This window comes from Scleropages formosus, chromosome 2, assembly GCF_900964775.1.
Source record: "Scleropages formosus chromosome 2, fSclFor1.1, whole genome shotgun sequence".
In the NCBI taxonomy this organism is placed as follows: domain Eukaryota; kingdom Metazoa; phylum Chordata; class Actinopteri; order Osteoglossiformes; family Osteoglossidae; genus Scleropages; species Scleropages formosus.
The window spans coordinates 17,529,750-17,550,678 of record NC_041807.1 but is presented as its reverse complement, the minus strand read 5'-3'; the positions used below and the strand labels follow the sequence as shown (position 1 = coordinate 17,550,678).

At 44.1% G+C, this 20,929-nt stretch overlaps 1 protein-coding gene across 2 annotated transcripts in view; it reads right to left on the bottom strand.

The window, feature by feature from the left end:
- LOC108931630 (SLIT-ROBO Rho GTPase-activating protein 1-like) overlaps window positions 1–20,929 on the bottom strand; it is a 66,195-nt gene that overhangs the window by 40,661 nt on the left and 4,605 nt on the right. For both annotated transcript variants that reach the window (XM_018747544.2, XM_018747545.2), the window contains exon 2: window positions 2,334–2,529. In XM_018747544.2, the coding sequence (XP_018603060.1) occupies window positions 2,334–2,529 (196 nt within the window). The remainder of the gene's footprint in view (window positions 1–2,333; window positions 2,530–20,929) is intronic.

The following is a 20,929-nucleotide window of genomic DNA, read 5'->3' as shown; positions in this document are numbered from 1 at the left end:
TGAAAATGATGTTGATTTGGTGATTAAAGCCATTGAAATAAGTGTTTGTATTAGAAAAAGTTGTCAACAACACACAGACTTGGTCAGACTTTTATCCACAGATTGATCCCATATTAATAAAGCAAGACAGAAAGTAGCCCTATGGTCATAGTTCAGACCCAGAGTCCTATTTGCATATTACTAATACAACAGACGAGCTTAAAACGGGGAATGGCTTAATTGCCAGTGTGGTACATTAAAAAGCATTTTCATGGTAATATAGATATTTAAATCAAATTACTTAACGATAACTGTCAACATTTTAGGTGCAAAGATACTCTCACATAAAACAGCACAAAAACACTAAAGGTTTATTATGACGACAGAAAGATACAAATTAATTTCTGGACTGAAATGTGGTGGAAACCCAACAATGGAGAAAAAAAAAAAAAACACAGGAGAAAATCTGAGTGATATAATGATTGAGTAAGCCTGCTGGAATGTCACTTTACCATCTGGATGATATCCATATTGAACCCTACTGATATAGAGCGACTATATGTAACAACATAATAATGAGGAAGAACTGATTTCCTATGCCTTACTTGACTGAAATTCTCATCTTACATTTGCTTATCTGTGGTGAGGTCTTTAAAAGACTTCACAAACACAAATTGTACTACACCCCTCTGTGGTGTGTTTAGTTTTGAAAAGCCTTCGCCGAAACACTTGATTTTATGACACGGTGATGGTTTGACAGGCTGTAATTTGCCTGATGCAAACCTTTAGCAGGGAGGGATCCCAGACCAACTGAACCACTGAGAAAATGTTTACTCTTCTTATGTGGCCCATTGCATGGTCACCAACGTTCTATAAGTAAAACATTCCTTCCACACAAGGTGAGCAGAAGAAGAAAAAAAAAAAAGCGGGAAAGGAGGCTCAGCATTCAGAAGCTGGCTGTGGTGATCCATGGGAATAGGCAAAACAACATGAGCAGACAGGTGCACGTTCAGAGACAGCTGTGTTTTGAAGCATCGAGAAGACATCGGTACCAGGAATCACCGCTACCACACTTCCAGCCTAACTGCTAGAACCATGGGGGTTGGGGGCTGACAGAAGAGCACAGGGAATACAGGATTAACATCTACTCATTCGCCTTCTGACCCTCTTCTCATAAGTATTTCCCATGTTGCGGAAAAAAATAAGAACTTTAAATTAAATTGTGTTGAAGCTGTACGATTCCGGTTGGAGTAGAAGCTGAACTGGGCTCCTGCAATTTTCGGTCATAACGGTTTATCATCAGCTTAGCCAAAGCTTTTGTAAATAAAGCCTCACAGAATTCAACCAGAATCTTTACTTAGGAGGACAGATCATTCGTGAAGCAACCCAGAATTGTAAGAAATGTGCACTCCCTAAGGATTAACAACCTTCAGCTTCAAGGATTGCGTCCCTAAGCATTGCACTACCCGATACCCCATTCCAAGTACCTTTCCACCCCCAAGAACACCATCACAATTCCACAGCTAATACTAGTAACGTCAAAACAGAGAGTCACACACAGTTCTGCTAAGCAGGAACAGGTAGTATACAGCTTTCTTATTTAGACCTCAGGAATATGTTCTTCACAGCTCTGCTAATGTTTGCTCTCCAAGCAGGAGGCAAGTGATATTTTTATAAAGAGATGAAAACCAGAGGGGAAGAATAAGTTACCCACACTGGCACTGATCCCACCTGCTAAAACCATTTCTTTCACAAAACACACTGTCCAGATGCAGACTCGGACAAACACGTCCAGCTTTCACCTCTCTGCTAATCGCTTGCGCAGTGCGAATAAAATGGAAATGTCTTTTCTGCGGACGGGCTGCATGTATAGTGCGAAATGATGCCCCAGAAGTACCATTCAATGCATCCAACGGCTTCAGATAACTTGTGAAGGCCATTCCGAACGCAACGTTCCGAACGCCGTGTCAGAATACGGTTATTGCAGTCAGCTAAAATAACTCAGCTGAGTAGTCTATAAAGAACCACGAGCAAAAAAGGGTTAATACCAGCAGATGCTGTTCAAAAAGTGAACGGCTGTGTTTTATTAGCACTGGGAGCACTTACTGCATCTCCAGATCATAAGACGAAGGCTCCCTCAATCACCAGTTTTGCCAGAAACGTCTCACATATGGGGAAAGGAGGGGGGAAAAAAAAAAAAAAAAAAGTTCTGTACGTAGACGTTTGTATCGTACTAAAAGAAAGAAAACTTTTAAAGAGCTTAAAGCGAGCAGGATGAATCCACACTAATGAACTCCGGGTTAGTTCAGCTGGGATGGGAGGCGGCGCCGACCCTCGTCAACACACACACTTACTTGTACTGCTGGTGGTCCTTGGTGCTACGGGTCTTCGCCATAAAGCGCTCGGCCAGCTTCTCCAGATTGCGGGAGTACTCCACCTCGATCTCGGCTTTCTTGCGGAAGAAGTCCTGCAGGTCTTGAAGGAGCTGCACTCGCATTTCTGTGTGCTGTTCCAGGCATTTCTGCTGTTCGACCAGCTGGGCTCGGATCTCTGGACGTGGGGAACCAGGGAGATACGACGGTTGGTTACCACATCCACCATACCACTGCGTAATAGACACGAGTCAGAGGTTAGCAGCCACTAAAGACTCGTGCGTTTGTGTCCCACAGCAACTGTAAATTCATCCCTCACACATTTTCCCCATAATCAAAACCTCATTACAACCCAATTTCATGCACTTCCTTTGCGTACACAGGTAAAAATGGGAGAATGTTACATATTCAACTCTGCCATGAATTCCCCCTTTATAAAAAAGTGTTTGTAAACATTAAAAAAATGGAAATGAGTAAATTGAATAATAAAATATGGTATTTCATGCCAGAAGTGCCAAGAAGGCAAAAAGTAAACATCATCTATTAAAAAAAAAAAAAATGAATTTACTTCAAATGGAATATCTTTATTAAAACCTGGAAAACCACAAACCAACTGGAAAATGTGCAGTCTGGGCCTGGCTATTTTAAGAGAGGAAATATATTTGCAGGAAGCCCACAGTAATGTCAATAGTGGTTTTCAAATGCTGGATAAACACTACAAAACCGATGCCAATTTAACTCTTCTTTTGCCAAAGTGACTCCAACTAGGTTCCAATTTAGCATACCAGTTTAGAGAAGCAACTCCCTGCGATGAGACACTGGAAATGAGCGCAGCAGTCATTCTTGTGTTGGATTGTGGGAAATACTGCAGCTTTTCTCACCAGCATACAAAACGGGGAGAACATCAGCTCTGTCAACTCAAGTCCCTGGTGGGCTTCCAATACCCACTGCTACTTTACCCATCCTCACCATGAAGAACTAGGCATGTTTTTGGATACCAAGCAGATTCCCTCAGTCCAACAAATGGTTGTCCATCTCCACTCCTGCCTACGAAGTATGACTGACTCCTGATGACTGGAGGGATACCCCAGAAATGTTTCAGACTGGGGTGTCCTGGATCTGAGGGCATGCCCCCTCCCCCGGAACATCTAATAACGACACTTGATCTCTAAACTAAGGATCGGTAAGGTGGCCTCGTTAAACCGAGATCACCTTAAATCAACTCATCAGTCTTTCTTCCCCCAGCTCAGACCCTAAATGTTTCTAAATGAGCGCAGGAGAGGCTTAATCCAGCAGCATCATGGGCTCCATTGACCTTGATAAGAGGACACCGAGTGATTTCTGTTTGCATTGCAGCCGGGGAGCTGCTTGGCTGTGTGAATATACTCTGCATGTCAGATATTGAACAAAGGCACAGACAAGAGATGTAAAATGTACAAACTGGAAACAGAAGGACGTTTAACAGGACTAGATAATTTCTTCTGGTTAGCTTGAGCAGAAGGGCAATGTGATTGGTTACTGAGGCGCTCCTCTCAGTAACAGGCCGAGTCTACAACTGCTTGGTCCGAGCAGGGTCGCAGCAAGACGGAGCCTAACCCAGCAACACAGGGCACAAGGCCAGGGGGACACACCCAGGATGGGACACCAATCCATCACAAGGCACCCCAAGCGGGACTCGAACCCCAAACCCACCAGAGAAGCAGGACCCAGATAAACTCACTGCGCCACCGCACCCCCCTCCTCTCAGTAGTTTCAACCTGTAACACAAATCCTCAACATGCCCCATTATGAGATTTCATAAACTTGACACTAACGTTCTTCACAACGTAGGGAGTATGGAAAACAATATCGAATCCAGCCGGACGGTGGAAACGGCGCTTATCCCTTCTCTTTAATCAGTGTACAATGCATTAAACTTCGTGGTGTGCAAAACACAAACACGATCCGATCAGTAATCCCCAGCAACTGCTTTGCTGTTTGACTGATTGCGACTCATGCTGCAGGTTGGCAAGAAGAGCGCAGAAGAAATCAAGACTGCAACGTTCCTTAATGACTGGAAAGGGAGTGCGGCACATTCCAACTCTTCCTAAGTACAACGAAGGAGATGCTGAACGAAACAATCTATGTGTAAAGACATTTACAGAAAACAGACAAGCACCATTACCTGGAAATCTGCCTATTATATTCAAGGTTCATTAACTGTGCAATTTGCAAGAAAACCATTTTGATACAAAATGAAAATGTAGGGAGAGGGGCACAGTGGTGCAGTGGGTTGGACCGGGTCCTGCTCTCCAGTGGGTCTGGGGTTCGAGTCCCGCTTGGGGTGCCTTGCGATGGACTGGCGTCCCGTCCTGGGTGTGTCCCCTCCCCCTCCGGCCTTATACCCTGTGTTGCTGGGTTAGGCTCCAGCTCCCCGTGACCCTGTATGGGACAAGTGGTTCAGACAATGCATCTGTGTGTGTGAAAATGTACTGCAAAGTAAAAATGAATTTTTTTTTTTTTTTTTTTTTAAAACTGCATTTTCTACAACATTTCTTGCTCGCAGTAAATGCTAAAACAGGGAAGTCCCCTTTCATTAAATGCTTAGTTAACTGCAAAGTCAGATTATGCGATCTATAAACCCAACAACTGCTGAGTAATCCCTCTGTCTCATAAAGCGGCTCTAAACGGGGCAGCATTTCAATAATTTAGGGTTGCTTCTCTGCGATTTTCACTCAGCCCCAATTAATTTAATTATGTCAGAACAGAAAATTGTGTTAGTGGGGGGGGGAAAAAAAAAAAAAAAAAGTGTAGATTTCATATCGAACCTGGGCCAACAATGGCAAACCCCGTTAGACTCCCTTCCTGTACCCTGGCTTAAGTGTGTATTGTGGAATATGTATTCAGAGATGGATGGTCCTCTCAGCATTTCCAAACCACACTGCTTCAGATGAGGTACAATGACAGTGATCAAAGCTGCTTCAACAACTTGGCTTATCAAGTTTACGAAAAAGGCAAGTCAAGACACTACATTAGTGTTTGAATGCGGATAAAATCCCTTTTGATTTACACAGATTTTAGTCTGATCACTGGGGGGTGGTGGTGGTCATCATGTGACCTTCTGTCACAGACAGCATTCTATTGCCTGTAAGGCCATTTGAAGAGAGGCATGGATATGGGCTTGTGGGGGTGACCACATCAAAGACCTCTGTGATCAACTTCAAACAGTCCATCGGGGGTTAGCTAAACGGGAGCACCTGTGAGCCTGCCGAACAACAACAAACACTGGGACGACACAGGGAGCCTGGGGGTACAACTGGTAGGCTCTTTGGCATGTTTCTGGGAGAGATTTGGAGGTAACAATGAGAGTAGTGCTGGGTTTCATCAGTGCACAGGATGCCTGTGGGGAAACCAGAGCAGTGCAGGGGAGGTATCTGCTTACCCTGAGAAGACCAGAACTTCCCACAATCCACTGGAACTAAACTGCCTTGTCCCATACCACTCCTACACAGGCAAACATCACTACCAGGATATCACCTGTGTACTATTACTAAGCTAATACACCAGATTACCTTTTGATATTTTAGAACCGGGGTGCGGTAGCGCAGCAGGCTTGGCCAGGTCCTGCTCTCTATTGGGTCTGGGGTTTGAGTCCCGCTTGGGGTGCCTTGTGATGGACTGGCGTCCCGTCCTGGGTGTGTCCTTCCCCCCTCCAGCCTTGTGCCCTGTGTTAGGCTCCGGTTCACCACGACCACGGTTGGGACAAGTGGTTTCAAGACAGTGTGTGACACACACACACACACACACACACACACACTGTACATTGTATATATTTTACAAGCACATCACCGTCTTTCCCATCAAATTTGGTGATTCTTTCCCACTGTTCCCATTCTACCACATCCTATGCCAAACATTAACCAGGCCATATTTCACAGCACTTCGTCATTTGGCGAAACAAATTACACCAGAAACTCGAGGCACATATGCTAAATGTAGGAGGAACTACATTCTCGCCATCTGTAACTATTTTGCGTTGGGGGAAGATGACCAAACGAATAGCATGACAGAACTTCACAGTGTCTGCTCAGTCTTTCCAGATCATGGGCTTTCAGATGAGGAACAGCAAAGACGCTGCAAACTGCCCCCTCTTCCAAGCTGGAGAATTCATCTCAGAGTTCAGAACTATGACAACATTTCCACTGAACCTGCTTTAAAAAAGTAACTTTTGTTTAAAGAAAAGAAGTACTTTGGCAAAAGAAAAGTAGACTCTGAAGATGTCAAAAGAGTTGCCTTACAGCAGTGTTTTGACTTCTCCTACGGTTTCTCACGACAAAACGCCAAGAACTTTTAATGGAGACAGCAGAGCGTGTCGACATCCCTGCTATTGCAGTACTCCATTGATCTGCACGCTGTCAGTTTTTTGGCAACTGAAGCAAAGTTCAGCTGATTCCCTCAAGCTGGTTGCTGTATAAATGGCAGAGCGGGTGCAATGTCACCGAGGGCACGTCACCTAACATTCGCTGGGGCTGAGATCTACAGCCTGGATAGGATACACTCCCAAATGACTCCAAAGTCTGGAGACAACACCCACCATAAGGTGTGTGTAGACACCGATGTACCCAACCAGCCTTCTCCAGCAGACTTTGTGTGAGGGTGCAATAGCCCTCTAGCATAGAAGCATGACCTAAGACTTGGGGGCAGTCATGTGGATTAAAAAGTAATGCTTCATCTTTTTGTGACTTTTAAACTTTAATACATGGTTCAAAACAACTTGAAAATGTGAAAGTTTGTACAATTTTGTTTACTATAAAGCAGACCACACACAGAGTCTGAAACCACTTGTCCTGAGCGGGGCTGCAGCGAGCCAGAGCCTAACCCGGCAACACAGGGCACAAGGCTGGAAGGGGAGGGGACACCCCAAGTGGGACTCGAACCCCAGACCCACCAGAGAGGAGGACCCCGCCAAACCCGCTGCGCCAACGGGCACTCCCTAAAGCAGACTAAACTTGAAATAATTTTTAAAAAATTGTGGGGATAAGAAATACCTCTTAAGGTATTGGGGGAGGGCACCACAACTGACAGGGGTTATAGCTTTGTTTTCCTGTAACTTCATACTTCTGTGGTGTAATTCCTGTCTTACAAACTTAAAACATTCTGGTTTCTTCCAATTCTCTAGTTTTATAAGGTTGCCATTTCTTTATAAGCTGACTTAAACAAAGCATTCTCCTCACCCCACAGACCACACACACACACACACACACACACACACACACACACACACACACACACACACACACACACCATGTTTGAAGGCACAAATTCTGAATCATGCAGCGGCATTCAGAAATCAGTCGTTATACAATGTAATACGATCCTCATATACAGTAACACAAAGCTTTATAAATTATCTAAGAATGAAATCCTGTGCACATTAAAATGTCTGGACAGAATTCGATATTTGAGGATAACATTTTGTGAAATGGCATTATATTTTTTTGCATATTTGAAAGCAGTTTATTTATTAAACCTTGTTTCCATGGGAACAGTTAAGCGGTTGAGCCAGGCAGATACCAGAGTACCCACCACTGTGTGCAATCAGGGTGAACCTGAAGGGTGGGTGGAGCTGCTGTCTTCAGCTAGATCGGACTCAAACAAAGAGCAGGCTCATGGTGGGCTAGTGTGTCAGCAGCAAACGCTGCCAGGATGTTGGATTTCTGACCGAGGCTCCGATCCGGGTCGGACCGAGCTTCTCTTGCCGAGACGACCAATGTGAATAAGCAACACGATGACAGAGGTAGAAGAGCAACTCAAAGCCAGACCAAACTCACCACTGGGTTTTCCTGTCTATGAGGTCTGGGCACACCCTACTGCGATTTATTACTAGATTGTGCTCGGCGGCTGCGTCTCGCCCGCTGTGAGGCAGGTGGTGAGAAGGGTCCCTTAAAAATCAAAACAGGTAAGCAGACTACAGTTTGACGCTGAATGGTGGGCCCCAACTTACTGTTTTCATGATAACGCTCAGTCTTCGATGTTTCTTCGCGAAATGACACAGCACCTTTCGTCTGCTGACGGGACCTTTACACTTCTGTTTGGGAATTCCAGACTGGGGAGGAGAACGTCGCCGAGGTTTCGTGGATGCTAACCCACGGTTCTCAACATCCATCATTTGGCCTCAAAGAGTGCCTGCCAGAGCACGTTCTTCTCGCACAGCAAGGCACAGTTTGTGATTTTTTTTTTTTTTTCTTTCCCCCCCCAACAATCTGGAGAACAAACTCCCCCGAAACACCTCAAAGGAACTGACGGAAGCACTAATTAAACGGAGCTCCCTGAACATTATCCGGTTTCCAAGACAGAAACGTGTACACATCTACAGGTGCAGTGAAGTGGCAGCTTGTTTTTAAGAACATGCAATCTAAGGCAGATTTCACACCGGGCAAGCTTCATACAAATGCATTACACTTCATATTTTTCTGAAGGGTCCAGTCCTTACATGCTAGACAGTTATTGCTCATTGGCTATCCATTATGCGTCAGTGCTAAGAGTACTGTACCACTAATACGTATATTAAATTGGGAGTCTTCGATGACTGGAGATGCAGAGTCAGCCTGTGACTGGCAGGTCCTGTGCTCGATAATCACTCAGAGAAATTACATCTCGAAGGGTGTAATATTACTAAAAGGCTGTTGCAAATGTAAATCTTCATAGAAGCTTTTTGTTGTGCTGGGGGGGGGGCTCCGAAGGACAGCTGAAGTATTGATTTCTGGAAGTGGGTGGAGTTTAATTGCTCACTCTTTTCTTTAATTAAAATGGAAAAAAAAAAACATGTGCCTGGATTCTGGAAAGGAACTGAATGTCACACAAGCACATTCAGAAATCCTTCACATGTTGCAGGGGTTAAATTAGTCCCTACAGCCAGTATGTCCAATGGCTTGAGGCGATTACACGGTTATAATCCCTTTAACCAAATAAAGCAAAGGGAGGAGAGGAGGAAAAAAAAAAAAAAAAAAAAGTGTTTCTGCGAATCTGTCGGCCCCTCCAAGTTACTACCCAAATCTGAATAAACATGTGACTTAATTCTGCTGTTATCCACTGCTAGCCATAACTGAGGCATCCAGCAAGTATTTTCAATTGAAACCACTTGCAGCTCAAATTACCAGGCCGGGGGGGGGACTGTTCTCAGACAATAGATCTTTGGGCCTGAACCTGAATGAGATGAGCAGGACTGGCCTTTACGTGCTATATCTTCTCCTCTTGGGACTGAGAGTCCATTCTGCTCGATAACCACCTCATCTACATCCGTAGAACCTCCCCCTTCTGTGATCCCACCTTATTCAGACACATTCCTCCACATAAAGACAATGCACAGCCAGGTGTTCGAAAGCCAGAGGGAATCGATGGGTACAAGCAGACCTTTCTTGGTCACACCTCAGAAATGCTACCTTTCTTTCCACAGGGCAACGGACACGTCACCATAGCAACCAAGCTTAGCGCATCACCTAGCAGCTATGGAAACACTGCTAGAGTCAATCTGTGAGAAAGCCTGCCTTTTCATGACAAAGTCTGAGAGGAAACTATTCATCCAAAACAGGGACACGGGACTGTTAAGAGCAGTTAAACATGTATGTCTAAAATGGTCAAGGTTGAGGAGGTACGCTAGTCCATTTCATCATTCACCCTTTTCTCCCTGCTTTTAAATTAAAAAAAGTCTACTGAAAGGAACAAAACACAAAGAAACAAGGGTCAGTGTCAGACTGCAGACATTAAATATCACGATTCAGATGCTGCTGCAACGTCAATTAGTCAAAAGGCCCAACTACAAAAGCTTCTACCAGCAACTGGCGATGTGTTGAAAGTCCTATTTGAATACAGCTAATGAGAACGAAAGAAGACTTTGCTTCAGAATTTATTCAATGGCAAAACCTTTGTGTGCATCTGAAAATCAGCTAAAGGCCACGTGAACAGCTAGTGCCAACTCGGATGGACCGAACAGCCTTTTAACCGCATCATCCGAAAAGTATAAAAAGGCTAGGACTGTGATCGATGGTTATCAGCGAAAGCATACAAGAACATGATTGATGTTTGATAATCCTGATCTGTCAAGTCTGACAGAGACATGAGGGCAGAACACAGCAAAGCAAAAAAGACAAATGTAAAAGTAATCAGTCCTACACTGAAATGTACATTTATCATTCTGATGCAGAGCCAAACATTTTTTTCTATATACACCCATATGTTACTGGAACACTTCGGGTTAAGAACCTTTCATGAAGGTTCAGGGCACTTTCGGAAACTTAAACTGCCAGATGAGTCTTGCCCTGCTGGAAAAACGTAATTTTTTTTCCTGAAAACCCTTTGTAAGATTTCACATAAATCAAAGACGTCATTCTCACTTGTTTCAAAGCTAAACATTTTTATGCGTTCCCAAGCCCCAAAACTAACATCCGTTTATCCTAACATACCACCAAAATGCATTAAAACTACTTCAGTACTTAAAATTAGTTATCCCTACACAAAATAAGGCAGTTTCACCTTCATTAATACTGTATAATATTCAATGGTTGTCTACCTGTGCTTGTTCAGCTCTTTTGTAACCATTATGGACTGCACACTTAAACACTCACAAAAAGTATTGTGTATGTGTGTGTGTGTATATAATATATACATATATGTATGTATGTATAGTGATTTTGCTGAGCGGGAAAACCACAGATTAGTTTGCTTCTGATGCCTTGTGCCAAGACGGTTTTTGCACATGGTCAAACTGTAGAGGAAAAACTACACGGTGGTCCTGGTCTTGTATCGCAGAGCAGGTGGAACGCACATGAAACACAAACACGCTCCTTGTATAAGCAAGGAAGTGTCTCATAAGGTGATGTAGGGGTAATAAAACTTAAGTTACATCCTCGTTGCCCAAATTGGCGTATCTTGGGGTATTACTGTCCACGTTGATAGTTACCATGCTGCAAGCTGCTCTAATACAGCCTTTTTTTTTTTTAATACAGTTTTAATACAAAACTGGAATACTCTGTGTTTGCACTCTGTAGTCACAAAGTGAGACCTGGGACCAGGAGGCTGGCGACAACAGCATTAGGGTTACTTTAGGTATATCTACTTTTCAGGACGAATCTCAAGCACCGAAAGAAGATAAATCACAGGAAACCCAGAGCCCAGGAAGAAAATCCTGGCAGATTCATTGGACCACAGGACGTTGTGAGCTAATAGTTCACGGAGAGTGCATGGGGGACTAAAACAGCTCCATGCTAAATATAACAACTGACAGCCATGCAACCAAGGACGAGCAAGGGAATTAACCTCTCATAAACGGGCTACACAGATAAAGAACAAGTCAAGGGTAATTTTGTAAATACCAAGGCGGTCATTAATGACACTTACACAATGTCCCATCAATTACATCGTAACTAAAGTCCATTTACTAAATGAGCAACTACAGATGCAACCTTTTACATCTTAAAAAGCATTACAAAAAAATTAAAAGTACCTGCTAATTAATACATGCATTAATTTATATAGTCAACTGATTTGTTAAAACTATGAGCTTTAACCTTGTTGTGTGGTCCTGTCAAACTGATGAAAATTATGCCATGAAGCAAGAACAAAAAAAAAAAAAAAACCTTTTGCCCTGAGGCTGGACTCTGACTGACAAATAGCACTTCCTCTCATCCAAATGCACAGTTTTGGTTTCTGCATCTGCTGCACAAACTCTATAGATTCTTAAAATATCCTCTTCCTGACACACCCCACACAAAGGTCTGTACCTCAACCCTATGGTGGCTATCAGAAGTGTCCCGGTCCAGCTTGGAACAAAAGGAATTCAAAAGCTGTGGTCTCCAAGCGGGACATCGCTGACACCGGCATTCTGGGGAAGTTCTCTGCTACTATGTGGTTAGGACGGACATTGCTACGAGGGTATGGTTACAGGACGACCAAAATCTGTATGAGCAGAACACAACCAAGTGCACAAGGAGCATGCGCGCACACACACGAATATGAGTTTTCAATGGATGCATTTAATTAACTTGAGTTGTGTGACACACGCACTTTCAGAACCGCTTGTCCCATACGGGGTCGTGGGGAACCGGAGCCTACCCGGCAACACAGGGCGTAAGGCCAGAGGGGGAGGGGACACACCCAGGACGGGACGCCAGTCTGTCGCAAGGCACCCCAAGCGGGACTCGAACCCCAGACCCACTGGAGAGCAGAACCCGGTCCAACCCACTGCGCCACCGCACCTCCAGTTGTGTGACAACGTCAGTCAAAATCACAATCTAGGTTCAGTAATAAAGAGGTCAGCTGGAACGAAAACCGCGAACTGCACAGCAAGCGAGAAGCTGGACTGCCATCCATTCATTTCAGCTGCTGTAAATAAGATGCAGGGGACGACTGAATATTCCATTGCAGTCTTGTACCTCAATTGAATTGCTCAGCTGGGCTGGATCTCCTCACTTAAACCGTTTAAGCGCAGTTTTCTTGACTGCTCCGCCACTGAAATTATAAGACAGACCGTTAGGACCAGAGCGCACAGCTTGCATTAAAATACGAATCGCGTGCCAGCGAGGTACGAGCAGACCGCAGCCCCTTCCTCGTTGGACTCCGTTGACAAACTGGCGGTGTGGAAATTCGGGACACGTGCCGACGCGCAAGCTGGGGTCGGACGACGGGAGCGGGGGTGAACTTCTGGCAGAGGGGAACTAATCTCATATTTCACCAAGGTCGCATAGTCAAAAGAGCAGACTTGTTATATTGCTTTTCATAACATTTTGTTTAAATCTGTTACATTGCTCTTACTGTAGAATGCACTGCAGGACTTCTAATCCAACTTCTGACTAACCAGATTACTTAATATTATTAAAAATCAGAACAACGAGTGTATTAATGGCTAAGGTCAATCCGAAGGCACACATGGCTATTTTAACCACTTATACTCGTGGTTACATTACATTTATTCATTCATTTAGCTGATGCTTTTCTCCAAAGCATCTTACAACGTTAAGCTTGTAACAACTATTTACCCATTAATACAGACGGACTTTAGGGTAAGTTTCTTGCTCAAGGATACTACAGCTGGAAGCATGATTCAAACCTGCATCCTTTGGGTGCGGAGGCAGCAGGTCTAACCACCACACCACCAGCTGCCCGGTTAAAGAGACACTTGACAATTCAAGCACACAGAGCTGATACACGTAAATAACAAACAGACAAAAATTGCTTATTAGCACCAGAAGATTTGCTGAGTCGTAGATGGCAACAAATATGCAATGTACTTCATTAAAAAAATGCACAAAAAGTTACATACCAGTAGATGTGTGTTAAATGGGGTAAGGAAAAGCTTTGCAGACCTGGGGCAGACCTGGAGGATGCTGCAAAAAGGCATGACTACATAGTCAAGCAACACAGGGTAGCTGCTGCACAGTCTAATGCTCTGATAACTTCAGGAACATTAGTGCCATTCGAAAATTATTAAACCGTTAACATTGACAGACTGAGCCTAGTAGTTATGCAAAGCTTCAAGTTTGGCCTTTTTTTTTTTTTTTAAAAAAACCTTTCACAGCTCAGTGTCTTGCCTTCAGGCACTGCTTCTCTGATCTGTGAATGGTACCTTGGGGCCCCCTTTGCTCAGGTTTCCACCTTTCCCGACAGACCCACGCCACGAACCCTGGGTCCTGGCGCGGTTTACCACACTCCCACAGCCCCCCACCCACTCACCAGCATCATATCGATTTCTCACACGGCATCTGTCATGTAACCCAAGAGCAAATGCTGCCATCAACACCACATCCTCCGCCCTACCCAACGCAACCTATGGTAAGGAGATCTCCACAGAAAGAATGCATTGTGCCCACACCCCACAGATGACAGTACACAGTCAGAGTCCCATGTTTTTACTTGCAGCCCTCAGCCCCCATACTGGGCTGTCAGTTCTACCCACCTCCCCCTCCCTTCTCCCTTCTCTTCCATGTAACGGCATGGCTTGTCAGATAGGCGCTTGAATGTGCGACAAGAGCACAGGAAGGACCTTCTTTCGTCTCATTTTACAGCAGGCATCAGGAACCTTTCACCAGCATCCTCCCCCTCACACCCTGGACATCAACAATGAGCCCCTTGCCCGAGGCACAGAGGTTCTCTTTCCTGTCACGGCCGCCTTGCACACCAGTTGGCTGACACTTCATTTTGCCTTTGGCGAGTAATTAAGCAGACAAATCATACGATCCCACAAGGTAACAAGGAGACGGCAGCAGCATCCTTGATGCCACCTGATTATAGGTATGATGTATGAACTCGAGTCAGGGGGTGGGGTGGGGCGAGGACGTCCAAGCACACAGACGCAGGTCAGACAAAAACACACAAATATGCTTGAAGAAAGGAAGCAAACACTGCTGTAGAATAACAGGTAAGACAGGAGTTAAACTGCTGTAATGTACCCAAAAAATAAAAAAAAAAAAAAAAAAAAAGTATGTCTGTGGCTCAGAACCCAGGTTACCAAGTGTCTTCTGGGATTAATGCTGATCAGACACCCATTAACACCTCTCATCCAGTAGGCTAAACAAACCTGTCAAGGCTGGTTTCTAATGAGTGGGGAACCAGCGTTTTTTCAAAATGACATTTGTACTGGAAGACTGGTCACCAGTCCTCATCCCCTCCCGTTTATCCCAATGCACTTCACAGCACAAACAGACTGGAGATATTACTGCACCTATATCTTATTCCAATGCTGCATGGTGTGCATAATTCATATTCGCACCCACAGGATGTCTGCAGCCACAGCTGTGGTGCTTGAGGCCAGGCCTGTGGTGGAGGGGGGGGGGTGTTCTCATGCAAGGAACCAGCGCCAGGACACCCCGGATTAACTGATGCATATTGTGCAGAGGCGCGGGGTACAATTTCAGTGTGCTGCTGCACTTCACTGTCCCACTAGACAAGGTCCTGCTCAGCGGCACAATCTATATCCATCAAGCATTCACCCCAGGAGGCAAGAGGCGGACCCCAACACCAGCCTCTAAATTATGCAAATTTCTCAAACCGCAGGACAATATATGGCACAAATAGGTATCCGGTGGTGCATTTGTACTTAAATTTTCTTTCATTACAAGACATTTAGCTCAGGAGATGAGACAACTGGCAAGATTCCAATAAAGCAAAGTCTACCCAATGGAGAAAACTGTATAACCCTAATCCTACCAAATCAAATTGCATGCAAACTCGTCTTCTGACTCTAGGCAGCTATATGGTATTTAACATCTTAAAACAATATATATCCGTTTACTTTTTTTTTTTTTTTTTTTTTTTTTTAAACTCCTTACACACCGAATAGACCTTCTTAAAATTCATGTGGTACATAATATGGTCCTACTACAGAGGAAACATTTCTTTCTATTCAAGACAATGGAAAGCCTTTGAGCACTACATCCCATAACATCCCTCTGACACACACCCCATTCTCCACCACCCACTGTTTTAGACAGCTGGCAAACAATGAGGAGAAATATGGCACACAGATTCGTATCTGTGCATTTGCCTTTTCCTGAGTCTTTCATGCATCCATGACGGGAAGTGTATGCACGTTCTTCAGTCCCCTGTCCTCCCACCCCTTTCTCCACCACAAAGACCCTTTATTGTGTGTGGATGACTGAGGGCCACCGTTCCACAGAGCTCTCTGGAAGTTGCAAAAGAAAAGAAATGAAAAAAGGAAACATGCACGAAACGGTTGGATACCTCAAAACTCAGCTATTGAAAGTCTGGTGCAGTGAAACCTAATGCAAGTTACAGATGATTGGAGAGCAAGCCACACCCTGGCTCCCAGTGACAATCAGTCTCCAGGAGACAGAGTTGGAAAGTCAGAAAGACCCCCTCCATCCATGCCTGCTGCCCAGCCCTGGGATAGATCCCACCCCTCAAGCCAGATCCCACCCCTCAAGCCATCTTTCAGGACTAGGCCTGGATTATCATGTTAAGAACAATCTAGAACATCAACAAGTTTTCCTGCTGGAATAAGTTTGACAATTGGGCAGTTATTTAAAGGATACACATTTTCTAGCTTCATTAATCAATGACCATTGAACAGAGTGGAGATCCACCTACTTGGACCAATTTCTCAGGGATCATGAGGTCAGGCATCCTGCATGGAAGCAGACAATAGGGAAACAATCAGCTCACTGATCTCCACTTCCTCATTATGGCTAGATTTCACGGGTGGCTCACACCTTGGAGGTGGATCAAGGCAACATCTTCAGATGAGCCAGTTCTCCACTACTCAGATGGAATGGGAAGCCCGGCTAACGTGCACTAAACGAGTCAGCATGCACAGCAGCTCCAATTACACAGAGAAAATGAGTGCACTGTGACTCCAATGGGCATGGGATGACTCCAGTGGATGGAATGACATAATTGCCTGCAACAAACATCACAAATGCCATTGTTTGTAATATGAAGACAAATATGCTTAGTTTGATTCTCAACCCCAGCAACCCATTTTTATCAGGAAACTGGACTGGAACTGTAAGATTAAGAGTTCACGCCCTCCCAGTATCTGTTCTGCATGTTCTACTTGGTACACACTGCTTACTTCAGGAAATATCATTATCTTGTCATTTAAGGAAAACACAATTTGACTCATCAGCAAAATATAGCTCTCACTGCTAATGTAATGCACAAATTTTATTTTTCAATTGATGTATGTTGCTTTGGAGAAAAGAGTCTGCTAAATGAATAAATGTAAAGCCTGTCATGCTGCTTTTTTTTTTTTTTCTCTTCAATCTTTGAAAAATCCCAAAGCAAAATAAAAGCCTAAATCCTTTTAAAATATCGCTAAATCAGAAAAAGCTAAGAAAAATAACGCAGAGAAGCTCAGAAATGTAAAATTCAATCTTTGGCCTTAAATGACATTTGATCACAAAGCAGGGGGGGGAAACTGCTGTATCCTCACTCTGCTCTTAATGCAATCAGATTATCAAGGGCAGAAAGACCCAAGTGTGACCTAAAGGCTGGGAGTGTGAAGAATGCGCTCTATTGTGTGACATCGTGTAATACCTCAAAAGGAGAAGTAATAGATGGTATTTTGGGGAACATCTACTGAAGTTAAATCCTGCTTATCTTGGATGGGGGAATGTTGTCTCTCTAACAAGACTCAGACAGGATGGTAAAGTTCAGTTTCAGTGGAAACCATGGAAGTAGGAAGCATCAAGTTGCTTTGGCGAATCACTGCAGAGTCCTCAACAGGCTATTTGCGGCAGAACGGTGGTGTCGGGAACTGGCAAAAAGGCAACTAGAGCATCCCCCCAAAAAAGAAAAAAAAAAATCCTTTGAAAATGAAAAAAAAATAAAGAAAAAAGAAAAAAAAAAGATGCTGAATGAATAAGAAATTTATTACAGTTCCTTGTTTGAAATGACTTCCTCCTACAGGAAGAAAAAAAAAAAAACAGAACCACTGCTCTGTACCCGATTATGCCGTTTTCCTCCAACGACCATCTTATAAACAATCACTCTACTATTTCATCCCTAATATGACTGCTCTACAACTCAACACTGGGCATAAAACATTTTAACAAGCAAAGAAAAGCGAGTGCACCTCATTTTAAATTCCACTGAAGTGTGTCACAGGTAATGATTCACATTTCAAAGCCTCTTCACAATCTAGTATACATTACCAAGTATGTGTATCCTATTCCTTGAGGAATAACTAAGAGTGCTATGGTGTCCTTGATCCTTTTCCTCTCACTACGTTGCGTTTTTGGTGTAACACGACTTCTGCAAAAGACCAAAAGTCACAAGACACACCCTAGCCTAGCCTAGCCTGCGGCCAATTCAACAACCCGATTCTGACCCATAAATGAATCGCAGTGTGTAGATCAAACAAAAAAGGGCTGTTCGCTGTCATTTTCACCCAGTCCCTTCAGAGAAAATCAGACTTAAAAGTACACATTATGAAAAGCACCATGAGATGGAAGCTGTGACTTCCAGGCATAGACAGAAGTTTCAGGTCTGCTGCCGACGAGAACAATGAGCGACCGCCTAAAGCCTGCAGACAAAAGTGGCATATGTCATTAAGTGAAATGAATAAAAGTGAACAGCATCTCGGACTAGTCGCAATTCTCTCCTGCAGACTCTATAAACATTTCATCGCCTACAGATTAAGTTGGTTATACAGAGAAGATAAGGGTTTTGAACTCTTAAGCACACTGGATTCCCATCGTTAGTTTTTCCACTATGGATCACCTAGTGCTTTTTACTCCTCGTCAGGCCCATGGTGTTCCCTTGTGCCTAACTAGGGTGAAATCCCTGCGAGTGTTCGCTCTGTGCATCTCTCTGCCCTGGGCCTTCACCAACCCACTGAATCCCATCCTCCTCCTCACAGGCAACACAGTTCTCACCCAGGGTTCCTTGCTGATAAGCAATGTATCGGCGAGAGCAAAAGAGCAGCAGAACAGAGGTGATCGGGTTCCTTACGGAAGGACAGCTGGTAGTATGGTGGCTAGAGTTACTGCCTTTGGCTCTAAAGGTCACAGGTTTGATCCCCACTTCTGGTAGTAGTGAGCAAGATACTTACCCTAAATTGCCCAAGGTTACAAAAGTAATGTGTGACCTTAGCACTGTAAGTTGCTTTGGAGAAAAGTGTCTGTTCCTCACACGAGTAACTTCAAGATTCCACTGTGGATTGTAGGCTGTGTGGAACATGAGCTTCATTATGCAGAAGAACAGTAAATTAGCACAGGCTAGTTAGAAACCTTCACAAAGACAATGCTCCTCCCTTTCATCTGCTGCCCTTCAACTACAATCTTTCTACTGGCCTTTTGGATGGGGCAGGAAAGGAGAGACCCCCCACCCCCAAGATCCCCATTTCCCACCTCCTCATTTTTTCTGCAACTGCTTTTGTGTGTAGAATAAAAAGCTCAATGGGGGGTAAGGAACAGGGTGTCAGCTTAGTTTATTAAGGGTGGGGGCTGCCAATAGCTACCACAGATGGTCCTGTCAATAACCACTACCTCTCTAACTCCAAAACACTGGGGGTGGCTCGGGGGGGGGGAGGTCTGACTTACTGAGGGGAGACCTGTCGGGGCAGATGGTAGGTGAGCAACGGGGGCACACTGTGCTGGAAATGTGATGAGACAGCATGTTTTTGGATTCCAGCACCAATCAGGATTGTTCACTGTCAAATCTACCCAAGCTATGGGGTTTAAAACAACAAATACTGTATTATGAACAGTCAAAACATTTGCACTTTGTTAGAAGCAGTGGATACCATAGGGTACCATGAAAATAACACTAGGTAGTGAGCTTCCTTCCCTCCAGGACATCTACACCAGGCCGTGTGTGAGGGAAAACGCGGAGGATCAGGGACTCCAGCCACACGAGTCATCAAATGTTCTCGTTGCTACCATCAGGAAGATGGTATTGCAGCATCAGAACCCTCCCCAGCAGGCTATGGGACAGCTTCTTCTCAGAGAAGGCCAGACTGTTGAGCTCTTAACGCCACCACATGCACGACCCACTCTACTTCCCATGTACTGCACTTTATCATTCTACTACGAATGTGTACTTTTACTATTTATGCTGCACAGCTGCGAGAATGCAAAGATTTTCACCACCTGTACACTTGTGCTTATGGTGAAGTCACAATAAAGTGATTTGATTTGAAAATAAACCAATGCAAATTAAAGAAAACGTCTTAATATTTTCAGGTAGTGTAGCCATTTGTGCCACCGCCTTCCACTCCTTAGGTTTGAATCCCACCTCCTTCTCTTGCATTACAGTGTAAAGTTCTTACCCTGAACTGATTCAGTAAAAATGACCCAGCTGTAGTGAAGGGGAAATAACTGTAAATACCTTAGTATTTATACCTTTTCCTATGGTCCTGGAGTGTGTCATGGTAAGGAGCTTAGTATACAAATCCCTTTGGAGAAGAGTCAACTAAACAAATTAGTAATAAATCCAGTTTTATTTTGATTTGCAGTTTTAATATGACGTTTCATACCAAAGTACAGGTGAAGGACAGAATGTGATCTGTGGTTCATGCAGCCACTTTGCCATCTATTTCTCCTCCACATCTTGCTGTCAGTAGGCCTGATTGGAGGCTGAGGAGAACAAGGTATAAGCCTGCTAGAGATGGGCCTCTTATCATCATCTCCCATGGAGCCTGCAGGAACAGCAGCAGCAAAGGCAGAGGCCTTTCATTACCTCAGTCTTTGCTCATTTCTCAAACCATACAGCAAAGTTGTACAAGGACACACCCCACGCCTCCCACTTCAGGCTTCAAGTTTCTTTCACACTCACCAAGATACTTTTAAACTTCAACCCAAATGGAGAAAGCCTATCAGTGGTGGCACATTTCGACAACACTTTAGGAAAATATCCCATCTTGCACCATACTTCTACCTTAGAATGAAAATGCAAAGATATTTTCTGGAGTGATCCTGACAAATTGCCCCGTTGTACCGCCCGACCTCTACATTTCTTTATCTAGCAGACACCTTTCCACAAAGCGACTTACAGTGTTAAGCCATCAAAAATTACCTACCTATTTGTATAGCTGTTTCCTTTTTTTTTTTTATAAACTGGTACAATTGAGGGCAAGTACCTTGCCT